Here is a 26,061-nt window from a genome sequence, read left to right as displayed (position 1 = left end):
TGTTATATTGAAACCACTGCAGTCTAATCAAAGCATATGAAGTGTAGAGTCATCTGCACTTCTGCTGATAACACTGCTGAGCACTGATACCAAAGCCTGAGCAGTGGAGACTTAAGAGGATTAAAAACTTTACCAGTATAGACATGAAGATATCATATCATTGACATATCAGAGGAAGCTGAGGATGTTAGGGGTGCACGATGGGCACACAGTGGAGAACAAAACATAGCAACACCTTATTCAGTGTACATATGGATTCCAAATCTGCTGCAAATGGTCTATTGATTTGTTGAGAATTCATACAAACACCTGAAGGGAGCTGAGACTAATCTGGGGGCCGGGGGAATAAATACCTGAAACATTTTGTCCTTATTGGTCTGTTCAGACAAAAAAAAGGGAGAAGGAGAAACAGAAAAACGTAAAGAAAGAAGAAAATATTAAAGAAATAAAAGGATTAAAGGATTTAAAATCTATAAAACAGGATAAGCAATGCAAAAGAATAAAATGTTTTGGATCAGATAAATATACAAAAGATGAACACAAAGGAAAAGGAACAAAAAGAAAGAAATACAAAGTATGTTCAACTCAAAAGTACTGAGGACAGAAAACTAAAAAATACTGTAAAGGTGAACTACTGTATATTTGTCTTCCTGCTAAAGCGTGTGTTTGTACACACGTGCCCGAGTGTGACTATAAATGAATTCAGCAGCATTGTAAGAACAGAGCTAACTTGTTGACAGTGGACTTTCAATTTCTCAATGTTTGCCTGAGCCAAAGTAAAATCGTATTAAGTTGCTTCAGATGGATGATAGGTCAACCTCAGTTGAACTGCACTCATAGGAATCTACATCTTATTGTCGTGACAAAAGGATTTAGAGTGAAATGAAAAAATAATTTCAAGTAGATGAGCCAGTGACAAGCATCTTAAAGGCTGTGATGAGACGCAGCAGGTCAGTGATTCGAAGGTAGTGAAATTAATAAAGGTATTCAATGGGTAGCTTGGATGGAGGATTGATGGGACGGGTGAGTCTGCAAATGGGACAGGAAAAAGCTGCGTCGAACCGGAAACTTTTCTAATTTGAGCCTTGCTACTGGTGTTACCAAGACGTGGTTGTTGAAAATAGTAAGTGCCTAGCAAGAGGTGGTGTGTTGTATAAAATGACCTAGGTTTCATTATTACACTTCACCTCAGGTCTGTTTTTTGTAGTCTTGTTAGTTTTGTTGAAGCCGTTAAGACATCACACCTTTATCATTCTTGTCAGCAGATGGTATTTAGTGACCTCAAGTACTTGCACATAATAAATGGAAAACACCTTTGTGTGGTTGCGAGGTGCAGGAACCTAGTGAACTGAATAATTATATATCTTTTTAGATAGTGGATGGGTTGGTCTGGTTGTCCACCACTTTTTGACTTATAGACCTCAATAGTTACTACATACAATGGAGGTTTCTTGGGTATTTCTTGGACTTTTTGGCTTAGTTTCTGTCCTGACATGCCACGCCATTTACTTATCTGTGCAAAACTCTTATTTAATGAAGCTAATCTATATTTAGCAAAGCCCACAATGAAGTAAAGCAGGTTAAACATCTGTTTGTTCATGTTATCATACCTCTAACAGGTGCACTGCTTCTTCATGCTCTTGGTCAGCTTGAACCCAAGCCTGTAGAGAACACACAGAAACCCGGAGTGACATCTGACACTGTGATCACAGGCCAAGAGGGACAGTAGACAGCACACAGCTGACATACTGTCAACCTAATACGCTGGCAAAGTCTCACTGGTTGATCCCAGCGCTGGTACTTCAACAGATACCTACTTCTGATGAACACTGATTTATAGTATGTGAGTATGTTAGTGTCCAAGTAGTTATAGCAGATATAGAAGATACACACAGTGACTTAATTTGATTATTTAAAAACATAAAAAACTAATGCAGATAGTTTAACATCCTCACTATCTGAACAGCCATAAAAGTATCAAAAGCACTTGTAATTCAAGAGTCACTTCCAGTTCAAGTGTCCCCTGTGATATTTGAAGTTTTATTTAACTGCTTTCTGAGCAGAGGAAGAACACATGCACCCCGGTCTTGAAAGCAACCCGACAGAACACAACACCTAGAAGAAAAAAAAAAATGTACGTCTGCACGCTGAGAGATGTTCCCAAGGTGCATACATTTGAGAAAGGTGACGTCTTCCAGACGAGATTTCAAAGACTTCATGACGCGATTAAACAATCTGAAAAGCACTGCAGCTGAAAGTGCATTTCTAATAGAATCTGCTGATTTGGGCACAGGTTTGGGGGGTCTTCATGTTTCCTGACACTCTGACAGAGATTGAATGACAGTGATTTAGCACAAACTGGCTACTGACACATCACTAAGTCGACACAAAGTTTTGGCACGCAATCACTGCCTCGCACAATCATCGAGGGAGCGAGGCTGTGCCTCAAGTATGAAAAAAAATAAGCTCGGAATAAGCTGTTTTCTATTTTTGGCTTTATCAATGTAGACATACCTTTTGCAGCTGATTGATCTCCTTCTGCTTGGTGTGAAGGGCCACCAAGGCTTGCTCATGCTCTATCTGCAGCTGCTGCTTCAGCTCTACAGCCTCGTGCATATGCTGGAGAGAAAAAGATGAAGAGAAGAGGGAAGGAAAGGAACAAGACGTGCTTATGCCAAAGGACGTCATTAAAAGATGGCTTTTTAACAATATACCCAAAAGAATCACCCAGCTACAGGCCTTATGCACAGATCGTGACAGATAAAGTACAGCTAGACCTTGAAAGTCTGAATGGTTATCAGAATGCTGCAGTTGCTATCCCTGCTGCTGAAAGGAGGATATGTTCAGATGTTCTGCAGTGGGCTGACTGCCGCCCTGGCAAGAGGCCTCAGAGGAAATTCATCCCAATCTACCTGAATCTCAATTAGCCGCAGATTTTTCGTTCTGACGTGATAAAAAAAAATAATTAAATGATGCAATGAAATGAAAGTATTGGTGGAACAAAGTGGTTTCTTTAGCTTTCATGCGACAAGGTAGACGAGAAGATCAATGTGGCCCTCGTGTCTATATGTCGAGTAAGAGACAACAAACAAACTCTAAGTTGTTAAGTTCAGTGTTGAACTAACCCTTTTTACTACTTAATTCGCACGTATCTCAACTGACATAGTGCACACAGAAAACTGACTCAGACCAAGCTGCCACACGAGGTCCCCCACGCTGATCCCAAATCTACACTTTCCCAAATTAGCCGAGTCATGACTGCACAGCATCTATCTGCCGAGTCACGACCAGCTGCCACGTCTTGGAGAAACAGAGTTAAGGCCCGCGCAATGTTTTTTGTGGGCTTGAGAAGAAAAGGCAGCTTAAAAAGCTCCGACATTCATCGTTTTTCTCTTTCTGTTCACTCTCCCTTGAAGAAATAAAAAAAAAAAAAAAAAAAAAAGAAAAGCCTCTTTACCTCCCGGAGTGGCTTCGAGGTGTCCTGAGTAGGCAGCCACTGCTTTGCATAATCAGGGGAGAAGCTCTAAGCTGCAGAGAGCCGGGCTGGCTGAGAGGCTGTCATTTAGTGAACACTATTTTTTTAACCCTTGGTTATTCATGCAGGACTCACCTAGATTTTCAGCAGACACCTGGACTTGAAGTGCATTGTCCATCAATTCAATTTGCTCAGATTTTTTGTTTCCTGCCTGCCAGTGCAGCCATATTCAATGTGTCTTGTGTGTCGTGTGTCTAGACGAACACAGTGTGTAATTTACTTTTTAAATCGTTTTTCTTTTTTCTTTTTTGTCTTCTTGATCAAGTCGCAACGAGAAAGTGACAAATTGTTCTTTGCTGTATTGGAGAGCAGGTCTGTTTTTCTTATTTGGGTACACTGCTCTCTCAAATATCCTGGCAAACAGACAATCGATAAGAGATGCGGGGAGGCGAGGATTTGTAATGAGAGTGCCTCTCACAGCACAGCAGGACTGTGTCTGATTACTATTGGCAGACCAGAACAGAAAAAAAGGAAAAAAGAGCCTCTACATGAAACCAATAACACTTCAACTCGTGCGCCGCGTAGCTTTGCTTCTAAAGTTTACTTTGAAAACAAACATTTTTAACTCAGTGAGACTGGAGACTCCAAATCTCCAAATGTGCTGAAACCACAAGCGCTGAAGTGAACAAGGACTGAATGAACAGTAGGAGTGGGCCTGTGAAAAATAAAGAAAGAAAGAAAGAAAGAAACGGGCAAATTTGGTGGTGATGACTCGGCAGGAAAGAGGATAAAAGGCTTAGACCTTTGGAGTTAAACTTTCAACTTTGTCCACTCAGCATAAGTGATGTGTGTAACATTTCACTTATAAGCACGTTTGCTTGGTATTCACAGAGGTGTGGAAGACGTTTCCCCAGACGCACAGTTTAAATTCTAGTGGTAATCCATAAAAATCCAGTCTTACCTTTAGAACCTGTTCCAGGTTCTCCACTTTGCCTTGCAGCTGGCTCCTCTGCTGCTGGGCCACGTCTCTCTCCTGGCTCACTACAGCAAAGTTCTGTCTCAGCTGGTCATAGTCTGATCGCACCTACGTGGACAGAAAGAGGCCACGCAGACAACATATAAAGAGAGCAAGAAGAGTTTGAAAGGACGTGCAACAGGGTTACCGAAGCCAATTTAAAACACACCTAAACGTGCTTCTTGTTTCATTTCTATTTCAGTTTTTATTCTAAGGGAAAAGAAGCTGCAATTTTTATGAAGTTTGTTCTTCCAGTTGTTCTTCTTTTTACATACTAAATTGTTGATTGAGAGATCTCCGTCTGAAGCAAAATTAATCAGCACATTTCAGTTTAGCCTTGATGACACAGAGCTGCTGACTTGAGCACTGTGTTCCCTCATCAGTCAGATGCCTTAAGCTAAGCTGGTTCCAAAGGTAGCCTCCTAGGATCGAGCAGAAACCTCCCTCACTCATATGCCCACCATCTCATTAATTAACAAAACAGACAAGCGCACAATAGATAAGCTCGCTTACTCAAAGTGCACAAAACTAGACCGCTGCAAAGGAAATTAGTTCATTCATGCAGAGTAATTTATGACTTCAGCTGGAGTTGGAAGCGGCAGGACCATAGAACACAATGGTTATTATTGTTTTCTAAGCACACTATAATAATCTTACCAATAAATTTGCTTTATGTGATGAATGGAATTAGCTAAACACAAACACTGTAAGTAAATAAGTAAGTAAGGATTTAAATCAAACATTAAAACCAGTGTTCTGGTAATGAACCCATGTGATTGTATTTCAGTGTCTTCCCTAAAGATAAGGATTTAACCAATAAAACAATGGCTTTAATCTTTCTTCAGAATTGGAAACACTTTCAATATTACTGTAATTCCCAGCACCCTGACTCACTACAGGAGAATCTGGACACAATAGCATGATCAGTGAATGCAGCACAAGCTCTGCAATAAATATTATTGCCATTTCCATGTTGAGGCCAAAAATCATTTTACACTTACTGTATAATGGTTAATTATCTTAGAGACTGACAAAACTCAAAGTGCAATTTATTCTCTGTGATTACTTTCTCTAATTATATCGCCTCTGTCTTGTTTCTCATCTCTTTCATTCCCTCACCCCCCCCCCTCTCTTTGCAGAGTCCAACGTCTTCAGCTTGTCTTTACCATGACTGCCCTTGCAAGCCAGCCACACTCGTTTACACTGAATATCTGGCGGGAGCGCACACGCTTTTGCCCCACTTTCCTTTTCATCTCTGCGCTCACCTTGTCGGTGCACAGATGGCATCTTTTTTGCATGGCACGCTGGAGCGCAAGCTCCAAAGCCGAGTCCCTGGACACTTGTCAAATCTGCCCCCTCTGCGAAAGTCACTATTAGCGCCAGAGTAGCTAATCGCCTACCATCACAGACTGTCACTGTGTCTCCGTCTGGGTCTGTGTGCATGTTTACGTATGCATGTGTGGAGTGTGAGACTAGGGTTGACTGGGCTGGTGAAGATGCTGTGAGAGGAAGGGGAAAAGAGCAAAGGCGGGTTTATGTTTCTATTTTAATGGCGTGCCAAACAACATGTTAGAGTTTTAACCTTAACGTGCCACGTATACATCCTGTGGCAGCAGAGGCAACCTAAACACACTGAAGAGCCAATACACGATAACATGTGATGATGACAACACAGTTACCTGCAGGTGTATTGATCTGTAGAGATGGATCACAGATTCAAACATATGATCAATGTTGTAGCCATTCATATGGCATTGTGATGTCAAGCCTCTATATAAATAGTACTACAAAATCAGCTTGTACCATTGAGCCTTAGCTGATCAGCATTGTGTATTTGGCTCTGCAATAGTATTTACTTGTACACGGCTTGTGTGAATGCCTTACTTGTTCATACTTAGATGCCTTCAGGTGGTGTTTGATCAGCTCAAGGTTCAGGCGATTTTTCTCCTGTAGGGCAGCATGGAGCTTTGCTCTCTGAAAGGAAAAAGAGACAGAAATAAACAACAGCTTAGTGTGCTGCTACATTATGATATATTATTTTCCTCGTGGCAAAGACTTTTGGCTGACATTTATGCATCACGTATGCTATCCACACAGTGGAACTCTATCTGCAAACTATTATGTAAGCGACAGATGAAAGACTCAGGTTAGTGACAATCCCTCCCTCCGTCTGTATGCGTGCGTGTGACTAAGCTTTTCTCTAAGATGCTGTCTGGAGGACAAAACCCACAGCTGCATACTGTCACCCTCCATTTGGAATCTGGTGTTAGAATTGGAGGGGGACAGCTATAAAAGAGGAGGGGGCACAGGAAAGGAAGAGGACACGAGAGAGGGATGGAGGGTTGAGGGAAGCTGGGATGCATGGATCGCGGTAAAGAGCGATGGGAAGTGGGAAAAAGGCTTGAAATGGAAATAAGAAGGAATGCTGCACACTGCTAAATTAGCAAAGGAGAACATGACCATAAAACCCAGTGAGCTCAAGATGAGATTAAGCTGCACACATGGTATAAAAAGATAGAAATGAGGTGTGCACTTCCTGTCTGGGCTCTCCACTACCCAGCTTCACAGTCAGAAGTTGTCATGCCTCTGGTGCTGCAGGTACTCAAGCATTACATAATTGTGCTAAACCATAACTAGGGCAATGTTCTCCTCCTATCACAGCTCTGAGCTTTCAGGAGTGATTTCACTGCAACTGGTCATATCCTGGCACTGAGGTCATACTGTTGACTGTCATTCTTCTCTCAGCATCCTGACGTTAATATGTGGGTAATTTATTACAGCCTTCTGTCTATTCAGCTTTGTCTATAAACAAAGCAGTGTGTGCACAGGAGAAGATTGTGTGTGAGTTTCGGTTCAAAATGTTTTATTTATTTCAAAGCTACTGCCACCATATATAAATATATTAACAGGCAATTTAACTCCCTTAACTTGTAAATATACACACATGTAATAAGCTTTTCTGAGGCTGATCTGTTCAAGCAGAAATTGTATATTAGCTTGTGCACGAGAAGGGATGCAGCTCCGAGGTTTATGATCAGATTTATCAGTACACATCAAAGAACTCAATAAAGCCCAGCCAAGCGGCGGAGAGAGAAAAACAGACAAAATGAAGGCCCTGCGAGGTTCATCCATCTCTGTGTACAGGCACAGAGACAGCCAGCCCTGCGCGAGAAAGACACAATCAAAGCGAGCTACAGATCGAGAACAGACAAGGACAGGAAGACACAGAGACTGGTGAGTGAGTTCACTTGCTGCTCTTATTGTGTAACACTGTCGCCACATCACATCACTGCAGACTACAGAGCAGTCGGAGTACAGAACCACACCTAGCTGCAGCAGCAGCAGCAGCCAGAAATGAGGTTGTTGTTGTTCAGCCTTTGACTGTTAATTAGGAAGATGTGGCACATCATGAAGTGTCGCCTGCAATTGTCCTCAGCGCTGTAGTTGACACCACAAAGAGGTGGAGTGGGGACTGAAAAGGATGCGAACATAACTGGAACAAAGGCCAAAGTATGATAATAAAAGGAAGAAACAAAGAATGACCTTTCGGAGGCTTCTTTTTATGGGCCTCAGGAATTATGTCTTCTTCTCCACTTCCTCCCACCTCCAGTGAATCACAAATTCACAGCTCTGCTTAACACTCCGTAACATCTTGTAAACACAGTGCTATGCTGCAAAGCAATGGGGCACACACACGTTGGCGTGCCAATTTAAACCTTCAATATGCACAAATAAACAGAGAAATCTGGTTTGACGATATCGAGGATAATTAGGGGCTTCTCTTAAGGACAAAAAAAACAACAACAACTTAGCAGGGAATTTAACAGCACTCCAAGGACATCTGTGCAAAACCGCGTTCGACTGAAAGTGTGGCGTGCGTGCGTGTGCATGTGTGAATCCGTGTGAGGTTGTGAAGTTTGATATCCATATGTGAGCGCAAAGAAAAGCAGACAGGCTCGGTAGAGAGGCCTCGGCAACGCCAATAATACATTTTCTCTGACATCTTCTTTTTTGTTTCTCTGTCTATATCCCACACAGAGAGCGGAACAGCATGCACTTTCCCTTCCATCACTGCCATGATTATCACTCTGTCTCCAAACCCACTAATTTAGCTGCTGGCCCTAAATCTGCTCACTGTGGCCAGGCTCTCACTGAGCTCCCACAATCCAAGAACCTACTTTGCATCCATACGAGAGACTTCATCTCCATCTACACAGCTGTCTGCATCACAAGCAGCGGTACATGCTTCGATGCAATTCTCAAAAACGCATTTATGGAGCGTAGCTGTAATTCTATCATTATTTGTTTGTTTGAAAACAAAACAACATTGCCAGAAGGCCTCGTCAAAATCATCCTCACACCACATTATTGATTTGATCTGACACAAACTACGAGTGCTTGCAATCACTGGAAGGAGCAGAGTTGTACCATAAATAACACAATTATGACATATTACATTTAGGCAATGCCTCTGGTTGTTGTAACATCATGCATCACTGCATCAGCGGGTCTGAAAAAGTTGCAGCATCATGTTTTTCTTTTTCCCCATGAGTGCTGCCTTTGCTCTTATCCCAGCTACAGAGCAAGAAGTTAGTTTGATCAGGCCAACAAGATGTCAGTATTAAAAAAAAATGTTTATTCTGATCTAGTTATTTCTCCACTGGGATTTTTTGACCTACGGATTAAGGTTGAGGTTACAAATGCATTCATACTGATCCATACTGGGTTAAATATGAATGGGAAGTGTCTCTTCACTCGCTCTTCACACAGCTTTGTATAATCAAAAGTAAATTTACTTCTACTAGGCTTTATATCCTGAACAAGCTGGATTTCACAGTGATGCAGGGTTTTAATTTATTTAAGGAAGTAGACGGAGGGGTGCGGAGATTTCTACGATGGCTACAGCCAAATCTAAATGGGATTCACGTGGGTGGACGATTGCTACTGTTCCCCCTAAATTCCCAGGGGGATTATCATGAATCACATGTCACACTGGAAACACTTTGTTCTACACAATCAGGAAGACAAGAAAGACACTGAAGACATCTGCTGTCTCCACAGCGAGCACCAGTAAAGACACAGACAGTCATGTACCACGCTGCCATTAATGTGGGAGAAAAAGAACATTAGCATGACTTTATACATAATGTGAAGATATGTATAAAGTCACTTCCCCGCCATGTCTGCATGTGAGAGTTAGACTAGAGTTCATGACAAAGGTTTTTGAAATTTGATTGTCCACAACTCCACAAAGCAAATTGTGGTTTTGCATGTTGTACCACATTTAAACCTTATTTACCACACAGTACATGTACATTTGAAGTAGATCTAAATATTCTGTTTTTAAAGTAGGAATCCAAAATGATTCTCTAATGCACAAGAGTTGGTTTTACACCAACTTTTTTTTTTTTTTTTAAGTAGATGGACTGACCCACAAACTGCATTAAGGTTTTCCCTTGTATGCTTTTAGAAGGAACGGTACCCTGTGGAGTTTTTAACTAGCAGCGGCTCTGGAGCAGTAAAATCAGCAGACAGATGTTGTGGCTGAATGTTTATGTTACCTTATCGTATGATAATGCTTATTTGAGCAGGGACTATTTATATTAGCTGACTCAAAGTTCACTTTGAAAATGACAGCAACTGCAGAACCATGTGGCTGTAGTACTACTTTGTACAGGGATATATTAATAGTGCTGGATCTAAAGCACTTTATGATGCCCATGATACTGAGAAGAGACCAATAAATGACTGGGGTGTCATACTATATTGCAGAATTTTAAAATGTGTTGCAATTGTCAGTATGATCCTTTACTATAGATTGTAAACCGATTAACAGCAGTATTACATTACTACAGCATTGAAAAGAGGACACACCTTGAAGGATAATAGCTTGATTGAAGGTTAACCCTAAGGCTGTTAAGGCACTGTATATCTCCACTTGAGGAATTGTTTATGAAAATGAGGGACAATCTAGAGCTGTATTGTGTAGCATTAGCAAGGCCTTCACTGCAGCACAAAAGGTGATATATAACACAGGGTTTGTCCTCTGAAGGGCTTAGTAGGTGTTTGCAGAACATGCAGCTTCACACAGCTTGATCTTCAGCCAAACATCATTTTTCCCGGCCTTAGTGAGTGTCAGGAACATGTCGAGATCAGTGGTTTATAATGCTATTAATACTGTGCAATACATCTGATTTACAACATATCTAACACATGAACTACTGTTTATAATAGCTGGATCAGTTTCCAAACATGAACGAATGACATGTTTAACCTATGCCACTGATGTGTCTCTGCAGGTGTCATTCATTCATTCATAAAATATCAATGAGCCACTGATCTGCTTTTGATTATGGTGTATTTATGTGCGAGCACACAAACGTATATCGCACCCTTAAGACCCACAGGCCGTTTTCGAGTTGGTGTGCCTGCGTGCATGCAAGCTTGAACAGGTTTCATGACTAGCATCTCCAAGCATACATTAGCCCTAAGCTCTTCTGCAGCCACAATGTTCCAGACCTCTCATCTGAATCCTAAGGATACAAACTGCCTAAAAAGCATCCATGTGGCAAGAATTACATCCCATGACAAACACACACACACACTGTGTGTTAAAACTGCAAATTCCCACAATGTATAATCATTTGAGGGAACCCCCTGTTGCTAGTGGATATGTAAATAAAGGTTTGAAAAACTGTTGGAATATAAAATATGTGACTCATTCCTGCAGATTTAATAATGTGGATCAAATACTGCTTGAATGAAAACCCAGTCTACACAGTCGCAGACGTTTAATATTAATGTCTCAAGCCCAGAAGACTCTACGTCAGGTCAGTGTGACAGAGAAGAATTTATGCACATCTAAAATCTTCTTACAGAGTAGGAATAACTGTAGAGAACAGTCTTTTGTACTTAGTAAAAGAACATATTGTACAAGATTTAATCCAGAATGGACTGTACAAAGACTCAAATGTGTGCACAAATAAGGAGTCTTCTGGGATATGCAGTTTAGATTTACCCTCACCTCTTCTCTTGAGCAAATTACTGTCTTATGAGTTTTGCTTTTGTGTGCATGCGTGTGCAGCCGCTGCCCATGTCGCACACAGCATGATACAATCCATAGTTTCATGGAGGGAGAAGACAGAGAAGAGGCTGCAAGAGGCCAGAGCCGCAGTCAGGAGAGGTTAACTTCTCCATGTAACACACATCGTCAGTCACCTCTCATCTTCAGCCCTGCTCATCGCTCCTCCTGTTACTCACCCGACCTCTGCCTAGTTTCTGTAATGTCTGTGCTTGTTTGCGTGTGACGTACACACAGTTTATACAGTGTTTGCTTCCGAGTCTCCACAGGTGCTCAGAGGCAAACTGCCAAATAGCTACAGCCTATCCGCCTCTCAAGCAGTATTACAGTGTGCTAATTGAGCTTTAGTAGCCCTGAAAAAAAAAAAAATCCATGATTAATCAATTACTCAAACATCAGAGGATTTATCACCAGTGATTCTAATAATCAAGTTAACATAAAGGGCGGCCCAGTGGCGGAGTGGTTAGCGCTCCTGCCTCACAGCACGAAAGTCATGGATTTGTCACCAACATCAGATCAATGCTTTTATCAACCTAAAAAGATGAAGGGATTGTGAAGCAACAGAAGAGGGCATGAAAAGCCAGTTTTAAAAGAGTTAAATTTGTCTTATGCAGAGGTATTACACTAGCTCAACAGTGGATCCTTTGTCATTCCATGTTATATTGTAGTTGGTTGGTTTGAATGGGCTCATAGCAGCTGTTACACTGTTGGATCCTGGGCTTAAATTAAGTTATTAAGAATACTGATGAAACCTGTTTTTGGTTACAAAAGTTATCAATCCTCAGTGTCTCAGTACAATGAAGACCACAGTTTGGTTTACATCCAACACTATTTTCATGTTTCCATCTAGGTAAATGTCCCAGGTTCCAAAATTTAAGGCAAAAGCTGAATTCAGATTTTAACTACAGATGTTGCTCAATGTGTCGCGAACGAGGATGTAAGAGAGGGCACGTGTTCATGTGAACTTTGACTGTGAACTCTATATGATATGCAGAGATGCTCCAGCTGTACTGTACACAGAGAGCCCTCCAAGGAAAACATTTTCCTCTCTTGAGAATACACATGCCCTATGGGGAATATTAGGGCATGGGAGTGTGCGTACGGAGGTGTGTGTGCATGTGTGTGTGAATGCTGCATGTACATTATGTGACAATAGGCACTGAGAGCGAAACAGGGCTCCCATGACGTGGGCAGCAAATCTCCCAGTCACATCAATAACGTAACACACTTGACGTGAACAAGACCTATTCTTCCCTCGGGCCACAGAGAGAATATCAGAGGGCTGGAAAATAAGTTCTGAGGAAGATCAGTGTAATGCTAATGAGGAGCCCAAGAGCTGGTTAGAGATTATATGTGCTTGGATGGACCTTCATGCTCTCATAATGCTTGGATGGACCTTCATGTTCAGAATACACAAGTGCGCGCACACGCAAATGGACAGACACACACATATGCCTGCATATAAATAAATGCGCAGGCACACACAAATCAAAATGATCTTCCCGATACACACGACCGTGTATGTGCATACATGTGCGCAGACCTGCAAAATATCTACAAAGACACACACCCATGACCCCAATCTGCAAAACATACTGAACAAGAGCTAAATAATTTACATCTGACCCCATTGCTTGGTTGCTAAAATGTACAGTATACTAGAAATACACTCACATAGAGAAAGAGCATCCCACTAGTACTGGCCTCTTTCCACGGGTTTGTCAGTGAAGTTTATACTTCATTATAATAATTTAGGTAGTGAGTTAATCAATGATGCACACGTGGTGAGGCTCCTGACCCTTTGCACTCAAATAATACCTACTCTCTGATGTTGGATTAACCAAAGTCTACTGGATGTTTCAAGAGCTCAGCTTAAAATGAAGAGACGCAGAGCATTAATCTGTCTAATAATAGTTACTTAGACTGTATATTTATATAGTAATAAACTAGTTAAATAGTTTTACTTCCTACTTCAACATCAACCAAGTCAATTTACATTAAAAAAAAAACTTTAATGTTGGGCTAAATGCTTTTTATTCACAACATCTGGTAACTTTTGGATTAAAAAGAGAGATACAAAATTGTACTCTAAGAAATTAATATCTCTCTTTATATTTTTGTTAGCCAATGAAATTACATTTTTATAATCATTATTAAAATCCACACTGGATTATGTTGGGTTTATATGGGTGACGGATATATGAGCTGTGTTTATGATAATTGTCCTGTTGTTTTGTCCTTTAAGCTCCTTTAATACACTGTGCTGAGACGACAGCGTATGGAGTAATGTCTGTAATGAACTTGTACCAATTTGACACTATTTTTGCTTATCCGCTGCTCGCTGTGGAAATACATTTGCCTTACTTCATGTACTAAATGCTTCCTCTAAATTAGTACCATCTCACTAAATGGTTCAGCTTGTGAGAAGTGCAACAATTAAGCTTCAGTGCAAGTGCATGGAAAAAGGAATTAGGACTGCAAGCTTCACTGCTTGTCTAGCCTTTAAACAAAACATACAAAGCGCCAGTCCCAAAGACTTCAGTCTCGTGAAGCTCACAGATGTGCAGAGAATAAAGAAAGAAAATTGAAAACTGAATTTTAAAAAACATTTACTGGTAGGAGAGAAACAGCACATCTGATTCACATCATGTGGAAATTATTTTACTTTATATATTAATAGAGGAAAACTATTTCTAAATTTTCTGTTGTGCTTGATTTTCTATACAAATATGAACAATTCTATAACACTTCCTGTAACACTGCACAGCAGATGCAAATGACTGAGTTTTAATCTCAAGTGAGCAGGACTCAGCAGCACAAAGCAATAGGTGACAGTTACAGGAGCACAGGGTCTGTCATGTCACCTGTATCCAAACAGTCTGGCCTGACATTGTGCACTCCTCTCTCCCTCCTTCCCTCCATCTAATTGCCCTTGGGCATCTATCCTATGTTTAATCAGTCAGTCTGGATCACTCAGCCCCTTGCAGACACAAAAACTAGGGACTGATGGAGCATATTAGGGCTAAGTGAAGGCATAAGACACATAGGGCAAGACAAGGTAATCAGAAACATATTTAGATGAACACACAGAGAAGGAGAAAAAAGAAAAGAGGACGATGACCCAAAAAATACACAGTTGGAGTCAATTAGTAATGTGGAATAACAGGTTTTTATCAGCATGATGCTTTGCTAAAGGGCTCACCTAGAATGGTGGTGTCATAGTGACATAATACAGTGGCACCAAACCAAAACGAAGTTTTCGAAAATGGTTCAGGAAGATTGTCTACAATATACCTTAATTAAGATCAAGTAAAACGATGGAGGTGGCAGATATAGAAGGATTAAAGCCTGAGAGTCTGGAGAACTATCTAAAAATACATGTTTTTCCTGCTCAAGTATCCAGCTGTAGCCGTTTATTTCATGAGACGTGAAATAACCTGAAGACGAGCGAGTACACAACCTGCACGACAAGACAAATGAAGTGCTACTGATTATTTTTATTAATCTGCATTTGCACTTAGACTTCATGCAGACACCTATTTACTACTGACAGTCCCTCTCTTCTTCCATTCACTCCTCTCGCCCCACCCTCCTCCTTCTCATTCTCCCTCATTTCTCCCTGCAGTGCTCGGTGCCTTTTCCTTTAATATAACTTCTGTGTACCTTGAAATGCTGCCAGGAAATGTGAGGAGGAAATATTCTCGTATTGTTTCCCTCTCTGCTGCTGCTTCCCCCCGCTGGCTAAATGGCATTAACACTTATGGCGTGCATGCTAGCAATCAATACAGCGCTCACTCATATCAAGTCATGTGTTCGCCTTCAGAGCGACACACACGTGTGCGCGCACACATGTACACACACACACACAACGGCGGCAGGGGCAAGGGGAGGGGATGATAGGGTTGCTATAGAAACAGTTCTTTTTCAGGTATGGAGTGCCGAGATGATAAAAAGTAGCATATCACATTCAACATATCTGATGCCCTTTGAATTGTCTGAATGTAAGCCTGCGTGCAAACACTGCATGCAAAAGCTGCCTAATTGGTTTACAATTTAAATCAGCAGGACGAACAAAGCATTCAAAAATACCAACATGTCAAAGCACAAAACAGACTGGATGTCTGAATTCAACTGGGAATAGCTACAGTGTATAATAAGGATAAGGGCGTATGGATATACTCTTAATAGTGAAGTAAGAATGTGGGGGTGTGTGTATGAAAGCATGTAATCTGGAGTAAACTTGGAAATGTGTGTGTGTGTGTGTGTAGAGTAGACAACAGCATGCTGTTGTACAACTGTGCCTCCACGTTAGTTCATAAATACATGAGTGGTGCTGCCACACCCCTGCAAGGCTGTCACTATAGAGATTACTGCAGTATTTGTATGTCCCGAGGAACATTTTGATTAGTCAAGGACTCTGTGTTTTGGCTGCAAGAGTCACTGGCAATATTTAGAGATGAATAAGAAAAATCGGGCCACGAGACTGAAAACACAAGTTTCATTTCCCCCCTTTCCTTCCTCGTTTCTTTCCGTCCTGCCGCTCACCCCCATAGCTTCGAACTGAGCGCCGCCTGGCACTGCCACCAGTCTGCTGTGTGGAGATCAAGTAGAACAAGGAGAAATGGACGGATGCTGAAAGAGGAGCAAGATTAGGAGTGTATAAATATGCCTCGTCTATTCTACAAACTTCTGTTGCCTTCACAGCACCAGGTTGTTATGAAAGCAAATAAAATACACTATTTAAGTGTTTGAGAGAAAGAGTGAAAATGGATTTCAAAGCCAAATGCTGCAAAATTAGACTTAAGCAGAAGCTCTCCTCTGCCATATTCCTCCTTCCCTTACCCACCCACACAGCCGTGCACTCAAACATAAGGATGGTGCAGACAAATGATGATGATATTTTCACCTACACACTCATTTTACACATGCTCTATACACTACAAGTAAAACATTTGTACTGTAAAGGGATTGACGTGGTACTTTTGTAGCAAGTTTTTATGTTTGTTTCTTTTTATTATGTTAAGTACATCATTTTAATGGCTTAAATATAGCCAATTTTTTTACTCTGCCCTTTTTCTCAAACTTCGCCATGCTTTAGCTTTTGCTAATGGAAATGGATCTGAACAACTGCCCACTGAGTGTATACAGTATACCATGCACACACACACACACACACACACACACACACAGAGTTGCCTTATGAGGCAGAATATATACATAAAGACCAGTGGGGAGCAAATGTCAGTCAAGTTAATATTCAACACCAACACCTGACAACCTGTCAGCAGGCAGGAATGAGGAAAGCTCGGGTTACCAGAGTCAATAATGTCAAAGTACACACACACCACACACACAAGCATGCACACACACACACCAAATAATTCTTAAGCAATACATGTTTGTCTCTCTTCTGATGTTAACATGTGTCTATACAGTATGTTATTTCATAAACCACACATATGCACACATACATATTCCTCATATAACAGCACTCAAAAGGCACCTCTACCGTAACCCCCCCCCCAAACACACACACACCCCACATACATCCACACATCTCCAAACAGGTGGCTCTAGCTCCAGTCAAGAAACACCAAAAAAAAAAAAAATAATAATAATAATAAAAAGCTGGATGTCTTCTCCACATGAAGTCCCAGAAGAGAAGAAATGTATAAATCGTCCTCTGCTTCCCACTTCTCTGTGGACGTCTGCTTCTTCCTGCTGCAGCTGCACAGACAGGTTTTCCCCAGCTGCCTGGCTAAGCTAACCCTGTGCACTGCATACAGGATGGAACAAAGCTAAAGCAAACACCAACACGCTGGAGTCAGTGATGCAGAGGCAGAGACAAACAGCAGCAGCAGAGAGGAGGCAGAGTGGTGAGAAAGGATTCGTATTTACCGTGTGTGATGGCTAGCACAGGAGCATCTCGACTGATGTGTTGCTTACTCCTCCTTCCTCCTTGCTCTGATCTCCTCCCTTCCTCCCTGCTCTCTCTCTGGGTGGGGAATTGTCAAGCGGCTGCAGCAGCAGCAGCAGCAGCATCACTGGCAGCTCTAGGGCCTGTCTCTCTCTCTCCTCCTCTCTCTCCCTCTCTCTCTCTGCTCACTATCCTGCCCCTTCTCCACACACTCTTTCCTATTCTCCCTCTCCTCTCACTCTCTCCCCACCTCCCCCAAAGACCCTCCTCCTTAACACCCTTCCTTACCCCCCCCTCCTTCTGTGCTTTCTCCTCTCTTCCTCTGCTCAATTTCCCCCTTTCTCTCCCGCAACGTACGCGTGTGCAGCGAGCTGCGGAAATCCACTCTGTTGAATTAATCAGCCAGCTCCACTGCTACAACCATCAGCTACATCAGTAGGCTACTGTTAGGGGCAGCGATATCACTGCCAATAGGAAACAGACATCGTGGAGTCTGGGATACAAATAAGGATGGTTTATTGGAAGGGTGCCCTGTACAACCACAGTCTGGACCTTTCTTCCTGTCTGCCAAATTGACTGAAATGACAACAGCCTGCACAACACTGGCTGCTGCCAGAGAGCCCCTCCCTCATCTCCTGTGTTCTGTTCATGTCTTAAGCCATGACACTAATTGTATGTGGTATTGACTGATGCCACGTTTTTTTTTTACTAACCCACTCACATCTGATAATGACATAAGGAGCATTGAGCTGGTTTGAATTCATCACTGCAAAGGACTGTCATCATATTACAGAAAGAGGGAACATTTGGATAAGAGAGTCCTAGATGCACTGCTGAGACACTGAGATTTTAATCAACATGCTTTCATGGAAAGTTTACTGAAATCCAGAAGCCAAACACATCTTCGTGACGTTAAACACTACAGGCGTAAAATTAGGGGTTTAAAACGTGTCCCCATGTGACTAATTACTCTGTTTTCTGCCAGTTCGAGGTCTACTCCTCACAGTTTCACAGCTTTTAGCCTTTAACTACAACACAGAACACACTTGCTATCACACTGGCCTCGCTGTCTTGTCACAATGAGCAATTATGTCATATTGACATCAGATTATGTGTGAAGGCTCTTACATGTCCATGCTTGTGTCTGTCAGAGCATGATTAAGTGTGGGTATACTACACATGGCACCCTAAAATAATTTAATCTGGTTAGGGGCTTTCCAATTAATTCAGGACGGACCTATATTTTGACTGTAATATTTTAGCACATTTACTTTCTGATGCAACTTAATTTGCCTCCCCTGCAGTTTAGAGCATGATTCAGAACTCCCACAAAATGGTTTGTAAATTCGTTTTAGACATTTGTGTCAGTGTGTGTTCTGAAATCAAGCCCGTTCTCACAATTTATGCTCACTATTCATCTGTGTATCTCTCCAATTTACACAATTCTTATTATCAGTATTCATATATGTGTCTATTTCTATTGTATGTACATGATCTTAAGTTCATAATAAGCAGCGCCACTAGGTCAACACTATAGGTTAAGTAAAATGCATGGTAAACATCTTCAGATTGTGGATGAGATATAATAATAATCAGTAATAATAATCTTAGGGAACACCTAAATTACATTAAGAAGTGTTTCTATTTAAATATGATTCACTCACTTACAGGATAAAAAGTAACTCTTTTGAAAATGTGCGTCTGGAAGGAAGTCTGAAATCTGATTATATGCAGACAAGGCTCTCCCTGATATTTGTCAAATCTGCTCAGAGTATCGCAGGTATGAAGCTGCACAGGCCAGACCAACCTTTCTGATGTGTGTAGCCACTAAAGAGGTTAGAACAGGAAGCAGGAGTGGAGGAGGGAGAAAAAAGGATAAAGAGAAGACAAATACATAGACAAGAGTAAAGACAAGGGAGAGACTTTAAATATAAAGGAGAATGGGAGGGAGGGACGGAAGAGAGCTGAGGTTGCAATGAAAAGCAAGAAATAGATGGGAGGCTCCACAGACCTCTGGTGAACCTGCAAGACAACGATCATATAACCGGCGAGGGTAGGACTACCACCAGCAAGCTAATCTACCAGCACACATCACTGCCTCCTGTGTGTTTGGACTGTTATCTGACAGATTGCACTTACTGTGGGTTTGACTATGTAAATGAAAAATGGCCACATTTCAGTTAGAACAGACTTGGCTGAAGTCTTTCACCAGGCAACAGACCCACATCTTAATGAATTTAGGAGACAAACTGTGATAAATAATTCAATTTCTAATAAAATTACTGGACGTATAATCTTCATTCCAAATATGAGTTTTACATTAGTAAATGCATCTCATCGTGGTCTTTAGGGAAATGAAATTCTAACTGGTCAAAACTATTGCATTTTGATAAATTGCTCACGATATGTAAAATAAGTCCTTAAATACCTTCTCCTTCCTGACACTTTGTACTAAAGCACTGTGTGCTTTGCTTTAGCTCTGAGTAGTTTTACTTAAAAACAACAAGACAAGGAATGGTCTGGGGAAAAGGATAATGTAGTTATACAGAGACAGATCGAGCCATCTGAAAGACCATTCTCTAAATTCAATTAAAGCAAAGAATACAATGCTAAGCCTAAACACACCCTGTCTAATATCAGCTGTTAAAACAGTCCTATGAGTCCAAACCATGTAAATATTCTGAATATCCTGTGGGTGGTGGTGTATTATTCAGCTGAATTGTGTTGCATTACAGTGGACTATTATTAAACCTGGTGTGTCTGTGTGTCTTTGATTAGAGGAAGTTAAAAATGGAGATTAGTGGGTCAGCTGAGCCAACATGGCTATTAGGGATTATTGATTACACGTTGTTCCTCTTTGCACTGGGACAGCCCATATCATCACACAATCGTTGCCACGGCGATCTGTGTCCGAGGAGACAGCTGTGGCCTTTTAGCGACAGCCACACAGCACACAGAAGGTCATTCTTCACCTAAGGTACCTTTCTCCGACTGTCCATCACCGTTTGTTACCAGGCAACAAATCCAGAGCTTTTTGTGTGTTTTTCTCCCTGGGAAGTGCTATTTAGGTGGTGAAATAAAGTGAAAAGACAGCAGCATGAGAATCCAATTTGGGTGCTCAATTACATTCATTCTCTATGATACAAGGATTAAATATAGTCCGAGGTGATGGATTTTAGGCATTTAGCTGACAGCCTAATCTAGCATGCTTAGTTAAGTACAAAATGGAAATTTAAAGTACAAAAAGTATATTTTTCTTGCAGTATTCTCCAATTAAGGCACCACTTCCCCTCAAACTGTCCAAAACCCACTGTGCTAGACCCACTGTATCTATTAATAGGCTTCAGATAAAAATCATTTCCTTCGTCTTTGGTGCAAATAGTTTTCTAGGTTGTGGACCAATGTCATTAAGTTACTTAGTGACAAATTAAAAAGAAAGACCCCGAACACTTCTGTAGGCCACCACTGTGGCATGGGTTTGGTCTACTTGTCCCCCTAGAGAGAAGCATCAATACAAATCAAATGATCAAATCACCTTTATCCTAAGGTGGAACATCCAAGTGTAGCTCTAGTTTTAGCCTCTGCAGAGCCCAAAAACCATTCTGTAATCACATTAGAATATTCTGCCTGCTTATAAAAAAATTATATAGACTTTATGGTATAGTCTATGATAAGGGCATATTTAGTTCATTAAGCATAAACTACTCACATTAAGTCATATTTACTTGATTATTTGTTAATGGGTTCATTATAAACCCTGCAATAATCTATGCATAGTAGTTTGTTCACTATTTACATTTGCGCCCTTATAATAAAGTTTTATTCTCACTATGCGCATATACAGACACCTAAGTCATGATGCCCATGTCTGACCAAATGTGATTAGTTTTACACTGATAGCTGGTAAACTACACAGTTACAACACAGACAGGAGATATGCTATTTAATCTGCATTTCATTCATTCATATTTCATTTTGAGTTTTGTTTGAAGGTTTATTACTTTCCATTACTCTCTACTCTGTCTTCTAGTTACTGTGTACATTTTGTAATTATCAAAAGTTGTTTAGTTATTTTTTCCCTGCACCCAATAAAAAAAATCATACATTTTGCAATTGTTTCAGTAACCTAACAAGGATAAGTCCACAGTATATCTGCATTCATGCATGAACCAGCTCTCATGACAGACTCTCTTAGCCTAACTGATCCGTAGCTGAGTTTGTCTTTGCATGAATGACCATGATACAGTCTGTGAGAGAGTAGCTGTCAGTAGTCACAGTGAAAACTCTGCCAGGCTCCCAGCTGGACTAGCTCCAACAGAAATCTACTGTATATATGTACGCATGCATGCACGCGTGCACGTACAAACAGACGCATCCACACGCACGCACACACTTACATAATATTATTGAGTTATGTTGTTGATTACTACATGTTGACAATGGTGACAGACAACAGGGCAGGGTGTGTGCCAAGGTTCTGGCTGTGAAGATGGTTAAAACCTCCCACTGGGCTGACTGCCATGAACTCTACTTTTCAAACAGGAAGGTGTCAGCATGTTGCAAAAAAGGGGAAAATGCTAAAACTTAACCTTTGTGCTGCATGACTAACAAGTACAAGGCAAAGGTATGGTAAGCATAAGGAGGTCTTGCCTAATGATCACTACTGTAGGGAGACCACAGCATGGTTTCGACCCCCAGCGTCCTGTGTGGAGGATGGCGATTTTAACACTATACTACCCAGCTCCTGTATTCACCATACAAATAAGTCCAACTTCTAAAGATTATGTTTATTTCTGCCTGAAATTAATTTGGTCAGGTCTCTTTCAGCACAAATTGCAGCATCAGTGCATGAAGGCATGGATGTGATCAGCCTGTGGTTCTGTTGAGACGTTACTGAAGACCAGGTTGCTTTGATAGCAGCCTGCAGCTCGTCTGGTTTGTTGGGTCGGGTGCTTCTCAACCACCTCTTGACATGTAATATTTTGAGATGCACTAATGTGGTAATCACTTCCTAATGCTGGGTAAATGGTACGATGCAGAGAGTAGGTTTGGTTCTTCCTTTGCACTGTTTCAGTGGTTCTATAGGAAGGCAACGCAGCTCTCAATCACAGCCCAAATGAGCAGTGTGTGACAAATGTGTTTAGCCTGAGAACTGAATGCCATCAATAAAAGGTTTCTAAATACAAACTGACACATGTGGGTTTTTACTCTTTTTTTACTCAAACTAATTTCAAGCCATTCAGGCTTAAAACTGAAGCAGCCAGTATGCTCTGTCAGTTCCCCTCTGCCAGTCTGTCCCCACTGCTGCTAATGGGCTTGTTGCCAAGACGACGACAGACACGCCTTGCCATCGGAGACCACCTGGGGGAGGCCTCCAAAGGACAAAACACTAAATACACAAATGCATGCATGAACATACAGTGAAAACCAAAACACACGTGGCATTGCAAACACACATGCACAATCAAACATCAACCACATGTCACTCCTTATCTATTTCACACCACGTTACACATTACACAAGTTTGCATAACCAACAGCAAGAGGAAGGAGTATGTATACGTGTACAGAGCCTCATGAGTCACCCTGCATGCACAGCAGCAATAGGGACTAATAGTGCAGTGCAATCAATGACATTCTCTGAATACAGACTTTTCTTATTCATCATATTACCAAATTACATCCTAATGTCAATTCAAGGTCTAGCACCTTTATACATCCAGATATAATTAAATCAGTACTCAAATATTGAATGTGTGAACAGTAAAAGGTGGCTATTAAAGAATAACTACACAAGTGGTGAAGAATAAAGGAAGATTACCAGTTTCCTATACTGCTGTTTCTCCTGGCGAAGCGTGGCGACTTCAAGTTTCAGAGCTCGGTTTCTCTCTTCCAGCAGTCGAAAACGGGTCGAGTGGTTTGTAGCTTGCTGAGTTGAAACGTCACACCTTGACTGAAAGACAAAATTAAATGAGGAAAAATTACTAACATTAGACATGAAATATGCTGCATTTCTGAAAAAGGAAAGCTGGAAGTGCTGCTTGAGTCCTGGATGGTTTCTTCTAGCGCTCGGTTTATCTTCATGCCAGACGGGACTTTGTACAATCTGATGGTATTTTGAGTTCATAGCTGCCTTTTTTCACAATAGACCTGCTCTGCTGTCAATCTCATACTTTTCTGAATTTTCCCATCTCCTTGAGGGTAACAGAGGTGTTGCAGATAAAGAATAGTGTAGCTATTTGCTGAGGTAAGGAATAAGTTGGTTTATAAGGGAATATAAACTGTACCTCTGGAAATAAAACGCCCTCCAAGGATGAGAGGATGCATTTTGCTCTGGTTGTGTCAAAGGAAAGAACTTAAGTTAATCAAAAGTGACTTCACCCCTACTATAAAAATCTGTCTGAGTTGAACTCCTAAGTCTATTCAGTGTTCTGTATTCACATCGACATCTCACTTATCACACAAAAATGTAATTATTCATTTCTCCATTTAGTAGAAAATTAGGAAAGAGGTGAAAATCACAGTCCTCTGCTCTCTTCAATAAACAGTTTGACTTGCAATAGACCCTGACAGGCCAACCAACAGATGGTGTAACAGTAGTTTATGTTATACTAATATATCAATCAGCATGTTATTAGAACATTTGGTATCTCGTCAGGCCCACAACAGGACTCACACACACAGACAACAATCAAGCCAGACTATTATCCTCCACGAGACAAATGCTAAAAACAAAGTTACAAGCAAGATGTCAGTTTACGCAGACAGCCAAAGTCACCGAAACCAGTAATGAGGGACCTGCCAGGCAGACAGAACTACAGCCAGACCCACCTGCTAATGAGCAGACGTGCCCAGCAGACAAGCCTACAGACAAACTCATCAGTGGAATATGTTGGACTTCCCAAAAACAGACAGGGAGATGCAGAAACCAGCCAACTAGTAGTTTAGGTTTTGCAAACAGATAAACGTATTCTAGCTAGATATAAGCAATAAAGCTGCATGAACAGCTATGTGAGAACTATTTATTTAGGGCATGCATTAAATAAATAAATAAATAAAACTGCTAATCAATCAGGTTAAGACATCTAAAGGAGACATGATAAGTTCATCCCCCAAGTCATCAGCCAGGATTAGCAAAAGCACAAATCTGGAGGCTATGACTTCAACCAGTCCTGGTCCAATTGTGCCGTCCACTTGAGAGACATCGTCTTTTTACCAAGGGAGCTGCCAAAGCTGCTCTGACAGGAGCTGCGTCAGAGTCTGTCATCATGACGCACTCATGCACTCTGGGGCCACAGGAAATACTGACAGTGTCTCCTGCTCAATGTGAGCCAGGAGGGGAGCAACTGAAAGTGAAATGTACACAGAAACGCTCTGGGAGCTACGCCTACTCCAAAACACACACAGTGAAATCCAGGATTTTATTCTGTCAACTGCATGCCGAGTACCAGTAGTTACAGATGCAATACAAATAACAACAATAAGATTAGCAAATGCAGTACATCCTGACACAGTCATTACATGATGAAAGATTCCTTCGCATGGCCATAAGATAAAAATAAAAATAAAACTGCATAAATCAGCAGACTGAGGAGTAATTACATGACAAATTGTACATGAGGCAATTTCACAGAGTGACAGGGATAAGACCCCGTGGTAGTTACTCTGACACATACACCAACCAGAGGACTTTCACTGTGTACAATATGTTTTGTGTGTGTGATCCCTGTGTATGTTTAGGTAAACAATAAATATTTATTTTATTTAAGTGGTTGTCTACAGCTGTTACAATATCTTATAAGTTTCTCTGACCCAGTGATGCCAAGCAGTTTAATAAAAGCCTGCTTGTCATTATGCAGTATTACAAACATTTCTGAGGACAGTGAACTTAGCATTGTGTTTTCAGACATTAATGAGAACCCAGTCATACAAAGAGGACAACTTGAAGTGAAGTGAAGTTTAGACTGAAGGTGAATTTAAGACCTGCCAGCATAAAACCCATCTCTTATGGTAAATAACTGCCCATACTGGAAATATTTTACCTTGATTCCTTTTTAAATCTTCATATTTTACTACTATTCAGTATTTAGTATTTACTAACATATAGGAAACGTAACTTTTGTAAATTTTCTGACTTGCACAACACCAATGATATATGCCTGGATTATAAATTTAGAACTGACAGAAAGGAGGCTGGGGTAACTGTTTATTATGCAAAGCAGATAATGTGGGTTGCTATCACAGCCATGAGATGTTACAGCATTTAATTATGTAATAGGGGCTTTTAACGACTTTATGCCATGCACAGAAACCCTCCTTTCGACTTTTACAGTTATTACCAGCTGCACATAAACACATTTTATGCGTGTCTTCATTCTATGGTCTGCTTTGTCATATCTTAAATATTTTAGTTTATGTTTTATAGCATTTCTGGTTTGTTGGATAACATAGTGAAGGGACACAATAGTAGGGATTAGGAAAGCAGCATGTGTTGACTGGATTGGAACAAAGGGTAATGCAGGTTAAGTGGCGTGTGCTGAGCTGCCCGAACCACCGGGATACCCTAAAGTAAT

At 41.1% G+C, this 26,061-nt stretch overlaps 1 protein-coding gene across 1 annotated transcript in view; it reads right to left on the bottom strand.

Annotated features, from left to right (window-relative positions):
- The window catches only part of LOC113147785 (RIMS-binding protein 2-like), a 49,763-nt gene that overhangs the window by 17,552 nt on the left and 6,150 nt on the right, over positions 1-26,061 (bottom strand). The window contains exons 3-7 of the mRNA XM_026339014.1: positions 23,310-23,441; positions 6,375-6,464; positions 4,437-4,559; positions 2,515-2,619; positions 1,611-1,661 (exon numbers count right to left, since the gene is read on the bottom strand). Coding sequence (XP_026194799.1) covers positions 1,611-1,661; positions 2,515-2,619; positions 4,437-4,559; positions 6,375-6,464; positions 23,310-23,441 — 501 coding nt within the window. The remainder of the gene's footprint in view (positions 1-1,610; positions 1,662-2,514; positions 2,620-4,436; positions 4,560-6,374; positions 6,465-23,309; positions 23,442-26,061) is intronic.

Source organism: Anabas testudineus, chromosome 22 (genome assembly GCF_900324465.2).
Source record: "Anabas testudineus chromosome 22, fAnaTes1.2, whole genome shotgun sequence".
Classification (NCBI taxonomy): domain Eukaryota; kingdom Metazoa; phylum Chordata; class Actinopteri; order Anabantiformes; family Anabantidae; genus Anabas; species Anabas testudineus.
This window is presented reverse-complemented; position numbering and strand designations above follow the sequence as displayed.